The following is a 13,827-nucleotide window of genomic DNA, read 5'->3' as shown; positions in this document are numbered from 1 at the left end:
ATATGGAACAAACAAGTAGTTATGCAATAAGATACAATTTAAGACAACAGAAAAGGAAGTTAAATGCATTACATTTTTAATTTATTTAAAGTACATTATATTATCACCAACACGTGAACAATATTGTTCTGAAAAGAGCAATTTAGGATATTTTTGACTTTAAATGTGTTTTATTTAAAATTATATGTTTAATATTTTACCTTGAAGTTTCAACCCAGACTTATATTCTTTTAAACACCTGAAGAGCATCAACGTTCTTCTGACTTCTGAGCACAACAGGTGTGTCTTGGCCGCTAGAGGGCAGCATTGCTCCAGAAGACGTTCGTGTGATGATAACCCGAGAGGTTGCGGAATGGCGTGAGCTGCAAATAACATTAAACCTGCTGAATGTCACTGAGAGAGTAACTCCTTCTGAGGCAGCAGGCCTGCAGTGGACGGACGTCAGGTCAGATGAAGGCTCTGATCGAGCAGAGCAGCTTTCTCCATGAGTTCCTGCTCGGTCTCGATGCGCAGTGCGCTGCAGCTGCTGCTGCTGCAGTGTAAACAACAGTGTCCGGGGCTGCAGCGCAGATCCCTGCTCTCTGTCAGCGAGCAGACCGCGTTCGGATATTAGATTCATTCATGCGCAAAACTTCCTCCTGCAACCCAGATTCGCTTGGAACTCTCTGCATCTGTGCGCAACTTCAGGAAAATCCGCGCGCAATGCTTCCTCCGCATCCCCAGATGGACACCGTTGAAGGCGCATCAGCATCAGCACCATGACTGGCAGCCAGGACGCCGCGCGCGCTGAGGAGGACACGACTCCGACCTTGCGCCTTCAGCCGCCCTGCGAGCGCCTGTCCGGCTGCCACAAGAGCGGCGTGTGCTCGCGCTCCTACTTCTGGGTGGTGATGGTGTTTTTTCACGTCTACATTTTGAATGTCATCGCGCTGCTCTTCTACGTGCACTACAGCAGCGGGCAGGAGGACGCCAGCCGGAGCCGCGATGCTCCCGGCGGCGGCCGCCCCGACGCTGCGCGGCCGCCATCCGGAGCCGAGTTTGTGCGCGACGTTTCCCTGACCAGAATCGACGGCATCAGGGTAAACAGTGACTCCTGCATGCCTCATCCTTATCCCCTTCCTGACGCGCGTGCACTCACGCCGGCGGCTGTGTTTCAGGTGGGACATGTCCAGAAAGTGTCTTTGGTGAAAGGGAAAGTCCACGAGATGCGGACTCTGAGTCTGAAACCGCTGCTGTTTGGTAAGAAACACGATCCTGCAGAACACGCGTGGAGAGTGACGTGTCAGCATCACAGATCAATCAGGGGTTCATGGAACATGCCAAGAACCTGAGGCGACTGTCATGCTCATCTCAACTGATCAGGTGGAGAGCATCAGCAGGTCAGCTGCTCCAAACGTTGTGGTCCTCCTTGGAGTCTGCAAACCTGAGGCTTTGGCTGAAAAAATACAACAACAGTCAATCTAAAAAGTAAAGGTTAATTATTGTGACCCTTAGTGAATCTCCTAAATCACACTTTCAGCAATTACTGCAATCCTCAGCCCGTTCAGGATATTACTTTTTGTATTTTTGGTATTCATAAACTTTTGAAATACTGAGCAAATAGAAAATAAATGAAAGTCTTCAAATTTCAAAATTCTAAGTAGATTAGCAACAAACCTTTAAATATATTAATGGTTTCATCTTTTAGAATTTAAAAAAATAGGTTAACTTAATATTTTATACCTATTTTATACCTATTTATGCCTTTGTGCTTATTGTGTGAATGTTAGAAAGCACTTTATAGTGATTCTTCTGCACATACATTTTGGCACGTAAAAACTCAATCACACTTTCAACGACTTTAGCAATCTTGCTATCCAACCTTTTAGCTCGTTCAGGACATTACTGCTTGTACTTTTGGTATCCATAACCTATAGTTTTTTAAATATCGAGCAAAATACGCCCCACAGGAAATGAATGAGAAAGTGCTCAATTCTTTCAAAAACTTTTGTCCACTTTGAAACAAACACTTTCAGCCAGACGAACCATTCAAACGTTAAAATGTTCAGCCACTACTTGGTTTTTATAATAATTTGGAGTGTAGCTTCTAATTAAGCAACATGCTAGCTGTTTCTGACTAATTTAGACATTTTTCCAGTTAGAAACATGCTCAAATATTGGCAAAAGACATTTGTCGACTTTTTTTTAGGCTAATTTGGAGTTTAGCTAATATTTTAGCAGTGTGATAGCTGTTTTGGCAAAATTAGGCATTTTTTAAAAAAAATTTTAGGATAAATTTGAGTTAATTTTTTAGCATTACGCTAGCTGTTTTGGCTAATTTAGACATTTTTCCATTTTGGGCTAATTTAGAGTTTAGCTGATATTTGAACAATATGTTAGCTGTTTTGGCTAAATTTGACTTTTTTGTTGCTAATTTGGCATTTAGCTAGTATTTTTGTAAGCTTAGGCTTCAGCATTCTCTTCTATCACTTTTAGCATTTTTAGCTCTAGCATCCTCAGCAGCCACGTTCAGCTTACAGCATTCACACTATCATCGCAGGTGCTATATATCTAGTGTGGAATTTAGCTAATATTTTAGCAATGTGCTAACGTTTTTGGCTAATTTTTTTGTCTACTGAAGTTTCCATGGGATAATTTAGAGTTTAGCTTCTATTTTAGCATCAGGCTAACATTTTGATTAATTTCGTTTACCGAGGAATTTTAGGCTATTATGGAGTTTAGCTAGTATTTAAGCAATATGCTATTTTTTTTAGCTAATTTGGCATCTACTGAGGTTTTTTGGGCTGATTTAGCTCATATTACATAGATATTTTTGCAAGATTGGCATGTACTAAGGATTTTTAAGCAATTCTACCACTACATAGTTTCAGAAATTTTGGTCAACTGTGCTCTCTCATAGTTCTTTAACAAAATTTGGCTAACGTAATGTTAGCTTGAGGGTGTGAGGGGCTGTAAGCTAGCAGGAGAGAGCGTAAACAAAGGGATGATGGGGAGTTTGGGTAGATTCACCCTGCTTCAATGGTCCCGCCCACAACTCAGAGGTGAATTTCTAATGAATTCTTGCAGAAACTATGTTCTAGAATTTTTTTTTATTTTGTCTAAAAATGCCATAATCAAATATATATATATATATATAAAAACACTTGGAATGCATTGAAAATAAATCAAAAGATGTTCTAAGCAGGATTTTAATTTAATTTAAATTTGTCATGACTGTCGGCTGAGGTTTTTTTTTTTTTTTAAATAAAATTATGTTTTTGTACCACCAGTGATGTTAGGGATCTGTAACCTTTAACCCTAAAAGGACTATCTGGTCCAATTTCTGACCAACCAAAACCAAACAAGTATAATCCCACTTCATGTTTAGAAAAACACACTTTGTTTATGTTTCTGTGCCCAAAAAGCCATGAATTTATAACATATAGCTTTTAAATATTTACAAATGTTGGTTTATTTTATAATATAAAATTATATTTTTTCTACAAATAAATTTTTTTATTTATTCTACTTTTGTCAGATACATATACAAGTTCCTTGTCAAAAACAATCCTGTCTGCAACAGATTGACTTGAATTAGAATTTCAAAAAAATCAAAACAAATTTTACTTGTTTCTTTTATTTATTTACCGTATTCCAGTTTTTACTTTTAATGAAATACATCACATTATTCCAGAAATCGTTATACAGAACACAGGTCAAGTATCTAAATGAAGTGCTTTATAATCAAAGAAGATTTAATTTGTTAAACATCTGGACTCTGAGCTTCAAAAAAGCTATTCTATCTAAATGCCTCCTGTGTGTTTGTGCAGAGATCCCCGGTTTTCTGTCCGACGATGAGTGCCGAGTGGTGATGCAGCTGGCACAGCTGAAGGGCCTGATGGAGAGCCAGCTTATGGTACAGGACGGTCAAGAGGAGCTGGCCAAGGAGCTGAATCTCAGTCCAGAGGAGATCTTTAACCTCCTCGACATCAATCAAGACGGACAGCTGCAGCTCCACGAGGTGTATGTCCCTCTGTTCGGGTCACCAGCCCACATCGTGACTGCACTCTCTCTTCTGGGTCACGTCGATAACGCAATGTGTCCACTGTGTCCCTCTGACAGATATTGACTCATTCTCGAGTGAGGGACGGCATCTGGCTGACTCCGGAGAATCTGAGGGAAATCTATGCTGGACTTAATGCGGACAAGAATAATGATGGTAAAACAGCCACTCTGATGATGAGTTCAGGGCACTTTTTAAAAATCGTTTTCCAACCATGAAAAAATCTGTTTATTTCAATTAATTTTCAGCAATAAAAAGTAAATACAAATACATAGATATATCATATTTATTTAGGATTTTAATTCAGAAATTGTTTAGAAAATTAAAAAAATAAAAGAAGATAATTAAATCTTCTCAATAACATAATTTCTCCTAATTAACAGACATATTTGCTTTTATCTATTTTCTATTATAAAGTATAATAATTAAATCTGGTATAATTTTAAACATTTATCTAAACCACATGTGTCAAAGTCAAGGCCCAGGGGCCGGATCCGGCCCTCCAAATCCTTTTATTTATTGTTATTTAGGCTCGATGTTATTTTGCGCTTATTTCTAACTTGCATAATTTTGACAAAATATATTTTTACAGAGAGTAAAATATTGAAAGTTATTTAAAGTTTAAGTTGATTTATTCTGGAATAAAATCCCTACATTTTTATTATTCATTATTATGTTAAAAAGTTATGGTTTTAACATTTTAATAATTGGCATTCTGCTAGCTCTTTGGACTATTTTGGCATTTACTAAGATTTTTTTAGGCTATTTTAGAGTTTAGCTAATATTTCAGCTACATGCTAGCTGTTTTGGCTATTTTAGTTTTTTTTATAAGTTTTTTTTAGGATATTTTGAAGTTTAGGTTTTTCAGCTAAATGCTAGCTGTTTTGGCTAAATTAAGCTTTTTGTTTTTAAGCGTTTTAGGTTGTTTTGGGGTTTAGCTAACATTTCAGCCATATGCTAGCTGTTTTGGCTAGCATGTATTGCTATTTTAGTTTTTTTAAATCTTTTTTTTAGGATATTTTGAAGTTTAGCTATTTTCAGCTAAATGCTAGTTGTTTTGGCTAAATTAAGCCTTTCTTTAAAGTTTTTTAGGCTGTTTTGGGGTTTAGCTAATATTTCACTCACATGCTAGCTGTTTTGGCTAGCATGTATTGCTATTTTGTTTGTTTTTTTAATCTTTTTTTGGATATTATGAAGTTTAGCTATTTTCAGCTAAATACTAGCTGTTTTGGCTAAATTAAGCTTTTTTGATTTTAATTTTTTAGGCTGTTTTGGAGTTAGGCTAATATTTACTTGCTAGCTATTTTGGCTAACCTAAGTTTTTTTTTTTTGGTCTGTTTTTTAGGATAATTTGGAATTTAGCTAATATTTTAGCTGGCTATCAGCTTTAGCGTTTTCAGCTATCAATTTCCGCATCTTCAGCGGCCAAATTCAGCTTACAGCATTTACACTAGCATTATCACAGGTAATGCTATTACTCTGGTTCGTAATTCTGTTTAAAAGTTACGTTTTTGAAGCTTTAAAATTTTAGTTTTAGAGTGTTCGATAAAGGCTTATGATGTTTGTTTTGGATTTTGCCCCCTTTATTTTTGATAATTCATCTTAAATAATTATCATGCTTTAATATCACTGTATTTTAAATCTTAAATGTCTTTGTGTCTTTTAAAGTTTAAAGATGTTCTGATGTTTTTGTCGTTTTCATGGTTAGAAACATTTGGGAATGTCGAGTTCTGCTGGACCAATGTTGGATTCCTGTGGAAAAGTTGATTCAGGTTTCTTTTTAAAAAAAAGTCATTTCATTTCTGTATTTTTATATCTGGATTAGGTTTACTGAATTTAAAGGAGTTTAGGCTTCTGAGCTCTGATGCCTTCCAGCACTTTCTTCTGCAGCGAGGAGTGAAAAGGAGTCAGCTGGTGCGGAACAGCAGGCACACCTGGCTTTATCAGGGCGAGGGAGCGCACCAGGTGCTCCAAGACATTAAAGAGCGGTGAGGAAGACGCACCAACTTTGAAGAAGGAATGAATTCCCTTGTAATAAAAGAAAAAAAATCTTCTCTCTCTAAGAGTGACACGCCTCACTCGTCTCCCATCCACAATCGTGGATCTGAGTGAACCACTTCAGGTCGTTCGCTACGAGGAGGGGGGGCACTACCACGCTCACCGAGACAGCGGGCCGGTCTACCCGGAAACGGCGTGCACACACACGCTCCTTGCAGCTAACACCTCCACACCCTTTGAGACGTCATGCAGGTGAGGTGGTTTCTTCTTCCAGGTTTCACCTTTATTTACTGACGACCAATCATCAGAGGAAACCGCGTGACTCCAAACTGTTTGCATGGCGTGTGTTTGTACTCGGCAGCACAGTCGTGTCCTCAATCCCGGACGAGCCCCCAAGATGAGGGAAATTGGGGGTGTGACGTTTGGGGGCTCGTCCGGGATATGTCCCATTTGGTCAGGTGCATTTTTGTTTAGAGAATACTTAGTTGGAGGCTTGGAGGCTCTGTTATGTGCTTTTATCTTGTGTCAATACTTTGTTTGGGGGTGTTTCTCTTTCTGTCTCATGCTAACACTTTGATGTTTTTTTTGCACATCTTTGGACACCATTTAGTGTTTTTTTGTTATTTGCTGTCCCTGCCTCATGTTTTTGTTTGCACATCTATGGATTCTAGTTGCGTTTACTGCCTCAGTTTTTAAGGGTGGGGGCGTTATGTCCTGCTGTTGCACCCTTTCCACACGCCCTACTATTCTGCTCACCTGGTAGGCGGGGCCAGTTATCTTTCTCACCGCCTACCAGGTATTTAAAGGGTAACCAAACCGCAAATCAACTTTTTTTTTGTCTGTTGACCTCTATAAATGGGGCTTTAAATGGGCTATCTGTTGGCAATTGCCACATTTTTGATAAATTCAAATAGAATTGTTTAATTCTTGAAAATAAAATAGTCAAAAAACATCAGTGTGCTGCCCCTTACAGGTTAAATCGAGGTATTACAGTTGAATTTTGTGTTTGGTCGAACCATGTAAGTTTCTGAAGTCCCACGTCATGATCTGCAGCTCCAGTGATGATGTTCCCAGCCCCGCCCCTCTGACTGGATTTTCCCATTATGCATGTGGGTGGAGTCAGCCTCCAGCTTCCCTGTTTGGTTACCCTTTAAGTCAGAGAAGGCCTCACCAAAGCAGGCAGGGAGCAGATTTGTGTTGTGCTGGTTTGTTTTGTTCTTTTTACCCTCTTTGTCCTCAGCAGTCTTATACCTCTGGGTTTTGTTATTTTAGTTTGGGGTTGGTAGTCTTGATTTGCAGGTTTTGTTTGTTTCTTTTAATAATTAGATTTTGGTTCGGCAGCTCTTAGCAGGGAGCTGCTGAATCTGTCGGTCACACAAATTATTATTTTTTTGTTCTTTTTTCAGGACACAGAGTTTCATTTATTTAACAAACTGTGTTCTTTATTCTTACTGGTGTCCAGTTTTTACGTTATGGTCTCCTTTTGTAATTTTCCCCTAGTTTTGTGGCAGGTGTGCCTATTCGTGCGTAACATTCGCTTTGAACCTGCGTTTCTCACTCAGGTACATCACAGTTCTCTTCTACCTGAACACTGTTGACGGCGGCGGAGAGACGGCGTTTCCTGTGGCGGACAACAGAACCTACGATGAGATGGTGCGGACACTTCAACGTCACTGTTAGCTTTCAGCGCTCACTGGCTATGTCCAAACTCCCTCACGACTCCTTAACCACTAAAACAACATAGTACGGGACTCTCTAGAACCCTGGATTTTAAAAGAAATTTGATCACCATGGTCAATACTTTTGTGTTTGTTGATAAATTCAGTAAGAAAAACTTGATAAATAGGAGATTTTTACAAAGACTATTTATGAATCCACTGTTTCTAACAATAAAAACTGGTTGATGAAAAATTAGTTAACCCTTTAACTACCCAACAATGAAAAAAAAGCAATTCTGCTGCTTATTGCCTTAGTACGGAGCTCCTAAAGGGACATCAAGGTAAAAAAATAAAAAATGTAATTGAAAAAAATAGTTTTTCTAAAAAAACTTGGGGGCTCCGTAAAAAAAATGGTGCACACTAGTTAGTAGTCGTTTTTTTGTTGTTGTTGTTGTTTTTTAAATTGAATTAACAAAAAAATGTTCTGGTTACCTTTCTGTTACTAAGCAGATTTAAATATATATATATATTGATTTTTTGGAAAAAAAAAAAAACTTTAGTTTTTTTTTTTACATTTCCCTTTGGGGGCTCCGTACTTCGGTGAGTAATACACACAATCAATATTTAAAAAAAAAGAAAAAACATGTTTTCTAAATGTTTCCCACCATTTGGTTGAGGAGACAGTTAAAGTATTAAAATACTTGTTTTTCTTCACAAAAATATTAAAACACAATGCATTATGGTCTATACTCGCCAATCTAGTAACCATTGATGCTTACAGGTCATTTGCAGAGTTTTTCTTGGTCAGTGGATTTTGGAAATGTAGATTTGGACAGCTTTATGAAACAGTGAACGCATTCTCTAGTGTGCAGTGAAGGAATTTGGACACATCTTCTGTCACTGAGTTAGAATGTGTCTCAGTCTCTCATTCAGAATGACGTGGATCTTCTGGACACCAGAAGGAACTGTGACAAGAGTAACCTGAGGGTGAGACCCACCAAAGGGACGGCTGTTTTCTGGTACAATTACCTCTCTGATGGAAAAGGTCAGTAATGTGGCTCAGGTTCTGTGGCAGAATTCTTCATTTTTTTCAGTTTGAGTGCAATTCATTCAGTTTGTCTATAAAGTGGGCTGCACGGTGGCGCAGTGGTTAGCGCTCTTGCCTCACAGCGAGAAGGCCCCGGTTCGAATCCCGGCTGGGACCTTTCTGTGTGGAGTTTGCATGTTCTCCCCGTGCATGCGTGGGTTTTCACCGGGGACTCCGGCTTCCTCCCACCGTCCAAAAATATGCTTCATAGGTTGATTGATGACTCTAAATTGCCCCTAGGTGTGAATGTGTGAGTGACTGGGTGTGTGAATGAGGCCCTGCGACAGACTGGCGACCTGTCCAGGGTGTACCCCGCCTTCGCCCATCAGTAGCCGGGATAGGCTCCGGCGCCCCGCGACCCCGAAAGGGAAGAAGCGGTCCAGAAGATGGATGGATGGATGTCTATAAAGTCATAACTGAGTTCATGTCAAAGTGATCCACAAAATAAATGATTATTGCTATAATTTGAGTTTGTTATGAACCAATTCAGTCCAGATAACTCAAATGAGGACTTATTTGTCTGCTCATCACTTTTATAATCGAACAACTTGGCCTGGAAGGTTCGTACGTGGCCCAATTCATAGGGAGTTATAATTTACCCTAAATAACTATTTGTATCATATTTGATACACATTTTTCTGAGACCTCTGTCTTATCGGGATGGTTCATACTTTTGTTTGGGGCTCGATATCGCCAATAATTTCCAGAATTTAATCGATTTGATTTGATTCACAAGAGCTTGGATCAATTCCAGTCCTTGTTTTGTTCTTTTTTTAGATTCTTTCTATCAGTTCAGTTCTATTCAATTGTATTTTGAGTTTACACAGTTTAAACATGTAGACGCATTTGTAAGCATTCCCTAATAATCTATATGTATTTATTTCAATTTATTATTCCAATAATAATGAGATTGTTAATACTGGATTCTCAAACAGAGAAGCTCCAACAAGGTGTCAATCGCGCTATATTACACCTTATTATATATTAGCATCGAGCTAGCGGACTTTAGCATTATGCATTAGATCAATCTCTACTTTTATAGATCGATTGGCTTAGATCGATTCAGATTGATTAATCGATTTTATCAACCCAGCCCTTCTTTTCTTTCTATCGCTTCACTTGGTCCAGGTTTTCTGCAGTTCATCATCATTCCACTAGGGGCAGTAGAAGAGCTTTTTCTGCTCATTTCAAAATCGTGGCTTCCATGAAATCTTGAAAAAAACTTTAAGTGAAAAAAGTATTGCTAATTTTCAAAACTATCACAAGAATAACTCATCTTTTGTTATTCTTTTTTTAAATGACTACTTACTGAATTGATTTATTGATAATTAATTTGTGATAATACAGTTACTGCATGTTAAAAATCAGTAGATCAAATTTGAAACAGCGAGTAAATAAGGGGATTTTTTTCCTGAAAACTTATTTTTCAATATTTTTCATCTTACATTAACATTGTTGTGGGGAAAATCTTACTAACTTTTGATAATTTATACTATCTACTATCTATCTACTCTCATTAAAAATTTTATTGCAATATTTTTTTGTGGATTTCATTATAGAATTAAAAAGAAATCGTAATTAAATTAAATGTTTGAATTTTCAGTCAATTATTTTGTAGATAACATTTGCAGTTTTAATTGTAAAATCTTGTTGATGATTATAAAAAACAATTAAAAAATAAATAAAGAAGAGTGCAAATAAAAAGAATTTCAGCTGCCATACTTATAAAAAAAAAACAGCAGGAAAATTGTTCCAGATTTTAGCTGCATGAAACTGAAGCTTCAAAATATCTGTGGAGATTTGGGACATATTTTTGGTGCAATTCATGTTCAGAATTCCTGTAATGATAAATTGTAGCTTTACTGAGAGAGATCTTTAGAGGAAGTTACTTCTGGGAAAGAGCTGCTGGTTTGGAATTCTTCTCTTCCAATTTTGGTGTGCAGAGTCTAAAGTTTAGACTCTAAACTTTAGTCTTTGATCATTTTTTCTGAAATTCCTCACTCACTTTTGTGATTTGTGGTATTCGATGACATAAAAAGTCAACCCTATTTAAAAAGTTGTTTCAAATGACAGTCAGCCCCTGTCCTGTTTCTCATCAGGCTGGGTGGGAGAGCAGGATGAATACTCGCTGCATGGAGGCTGTGTGGTGACCCGCGGCACTAAGTGGGTTGCCAATAAATGGATAAACGTGGATCCAGATTACCAGCGACAGGCTCGCTACCAGCAGCTGGTGTCCCAGCTGCCGCAGGATGAGAGCGATGAAGGTCCAGCTCTGAACGCAGAGACGCAGCGGTCCAGCGTCCACCAGGAGTTGTAGCTCACATGCCAAAAATGTCAAGAAATCTTCCTCAGTCTCGTGCACAACTTTTTTTTTTTTTTGCGATCTTCCTTTGTGGCTGGTTTGTAGAGAGAAGGGGCCGCATGTATGAAGCGTGTAAAAATCTCTATGCAGGATTTTGTTTGTTTTTAGAGAAATCTCTTCTGAAAACACGATGTCAAAACAGTGGAGACATTTTTTTATCTTATATATGCGATCAGACAAAAAACGAGCCTACCAGGGGGTGTGATGAGGTATTTGACCCTTCACGCTGTTGCCTAACTATGTAGCCACAAGGGGACCCAAGTCTGGGTCTCCCTGTGCCGGTCCCCAGCCCGCATAAAATACAAGGTTGTGTCAGGAAGGTGTAGAAACTCTCTGCCAAACCACCTGTGTGAATCTCTGAAAGCTGATTGGCTGTGGCAACCCGACGGGATGTGCCGAAAAGTGAACAACAACAAACATACTGTGTGAAATTATAAAAATTTCATTATTTTGTAATTAGGGCTGGGTCATAATTTACTAATATCTTTTATTTTTAACAGGCAAAAACACTTTTTCTGTTCATTTTAATGTAGAATTCCTACTATTATTTATGAAAATGTCATCTTAGTGTAGTTCAAATCACTATTTTTGTTAAGTTGGTCAGAGAAACAAAGATCATGTAATGCTCGTGTGTCAAAGTTAAGGCCCGGGGGCCGGATCCGGCCCTCCAGATCATTTTATTTCATTGTTATTAATGGCCCGATGTTATCTTAAGCTCATTTCTAACTTGTATCATTTTGACAAAACGTATTTTTATGGAGAGTAAAATATTGAAAATTATTGAAGGTTTAAGGTAATTTATTCTGGAATAATATTCCTGCCTTTTTTATTCAATAAATGTTCTATCATGTTCGGCCCACGACCTATAGGGTGTGTTTTGGATTTTGGCCCCTTGAGTGAGTTTGACACTCATGATGTTATGAAGCTCTACTGTATAAGATCACGAAAAAAATATCTTTTAATCTGTTGTATTAAGTGTTCCAAATGGTCTTTTAATTGTGATTTTAATCCAAGAACAAAACAAAAGCCAAAAATGTCATTTTCTAGGACATAGTTTCTGCAGAGCGGCAGGAGTTCATTAGAACGTGTTGTAGATGGCACCACTGGCGCTGAGCAACCCCGCTCCCCTTTCCCCTCTCCATTACTGAGAGTATTTTCACGCTCTTCTTCCAAATGGTATTTCTCCATTTTCTCCAGATTCACAACAATCTGAACAAATTAATACTCAGAAATTAATTTTTAATTGTCTTTATATATCAGAAAAATGTCACTTCAAGAACACGTTAAAAACACTAAAAATAAAATGTTCATTTTTAAAGTCTTTAGGATCATTACACACAAGTCTTCCAGGCAGATATGCATTTCAATCCCCGATAAACAAGAATAAAATATTTAAAAAATGAAGGCAATAGTAGAACGTTTTAGATTTAGAACCGAACTGCGCAGTTAGATTTATTTTTGTAGGATTCCTTAAATATTCTGCGTGCACTTTAGTCTTTCTCTGTAAATATGAATTCACGCGCAGGAAGATGATGAAGACATTTGGCGTGCACACGTTGCTCATACATGTGGCCCTGGATTTATTCAGGGAACGAGGTCACAGTGTGTTTATGCAACAGAAAAGAGATGATTTTGTAAACTGCTCTTCCTTATTTTCTACTTCCTGTTCTCTTCCATAGACGTGTTGCACTACAGCCTCTCTGAAAAAATAGTTTAGAAAATGTCAGTTTGGAGGATTTCCACCTGCATGTGGCTGCATCAGACCACTTCACTGCCTCCTCTTCACGTGTCAAAGTCGGTTTTGTGGACCGTATAGACCAGAGGTCTGCAACCTGCAGATCCAGAGCCACATGTGGCTCTTTTATCTCTCCATGGTGACTCTCTGGCTGAAGAAATATAAAGTAGTAGTTTTTAAAAGAAATTGGAGATTAGCTATTATTTTAGCAACATGCTAACGTTATTGGCTAATGCGTTATCTACTAGTTTTTTGGGGGGCTAATTTAGGGTTTCTCTTTTAGCAACAAACATTTTTGACTAATTTAGTTCACTGAAGAATTGTATGCTAATTTTGGGTTTAGCTAATAATTTAGCAACATGCTAACGTTATTGGCTAATCTGTTATCTACAAGTTTTTTGGGGGGCTAATTTAGGGTTTCTATTTTAGCAACAAACATTTTTGACTAATTTAGTTCACTGAAGAATTGTATGCTAGTTTGGCGTTCAGCTAATAATTTAGCAACATGCTAACGTTATTAGCTAATCTGTTATCTACTAGGGTTTTTGGCTAATTTAGGGTTTCTATTTTAGCAACAAACATTTTTGACTAATTTAGTTCACTGAAGAATTGTATGCTAGTTTGGGGTTCAGCTAATAATTTAGCCACATGCTGATGTTTTCAGCTAATTTGTTATCTACTGAAGTTTCGTTTGAATAATTTACATTTTAGCTTCTATTTTAGAAACAGACTAACTTTTTGACTAATTTAGTCTACTGAGGAATTTTAGGCTGTCTAGGAGTTCAGCTAGTAACCGAGCAACAAGCTAACTTTTTTTTAATTTTTTTTTGCTAATTTGGCTTCTAATTCAATTTTTACTTCTAATTTGGAATTTAGCTGATATTTTAGCAATATACTAACATTTTTGTTTAATTTTTATCTACTGGAGTTTTTAGGCTAACTGAG

At 37.7% G+C, this 13,827-nt stretch overlaps 1 protein-coding gene across 1 annotated transcript; it reads left to right on the top strand.

Moving 5' to 3' along the window:
• The first annotated feature begins 313 nt into the window (after nucleotides 1-313).
• p4htm (prolyl 4-hydroxylase, transmembrane (endoplasmic reticulum)) lies at nucleotides 314-11,902 on the top strand. The gene is made up of 9 exons (XM_024269361.2): nucleotides 314-1,079; nucleotides 1,158-1,239; nucleotides 3,810-4,000; nucleotides 4,102-4,198; nucleotides 5,868-6,030; nucleotides 6,107-6,292; nucleotides 7,603-7,693; nucleotides 8,620-8,743; nucleotides 10,885-11,902. The coding sequence occupies exons 1-9, from the start codon at nucleotides 759-761 to the stop codon at nucleotides 11,100-11,102; spliced, it is 1,473 nt and encodes a 490-aa protein (XP_024125129.1). The 5' UTR covers nucleotides 314-758; the 3' UTR covers nucleotides 11,103-11,902.
• The last annotated feature ends 1,925 nt before the right edge of the window (nucleotides 11,903-13,827 follow it).

This window comes from Oryzias melastigma, linkage group LG5 (genome assembly GCF_002922805.2).
Source record: "Oryzias melastigma strain HK-1 linkage group LG5, ASM292280v2, whole genome shotgun sequence".
Taxonomy (NCBI): Eukaryota; Metazoa; Chordata; class Actinopteri; order Beloniformes; family Adrianichthyidae; genus Oryzias; species Oryzias melastigma.
This window is presented reverse-complemented; position numbering and strand designations above follow the sequence as displayed.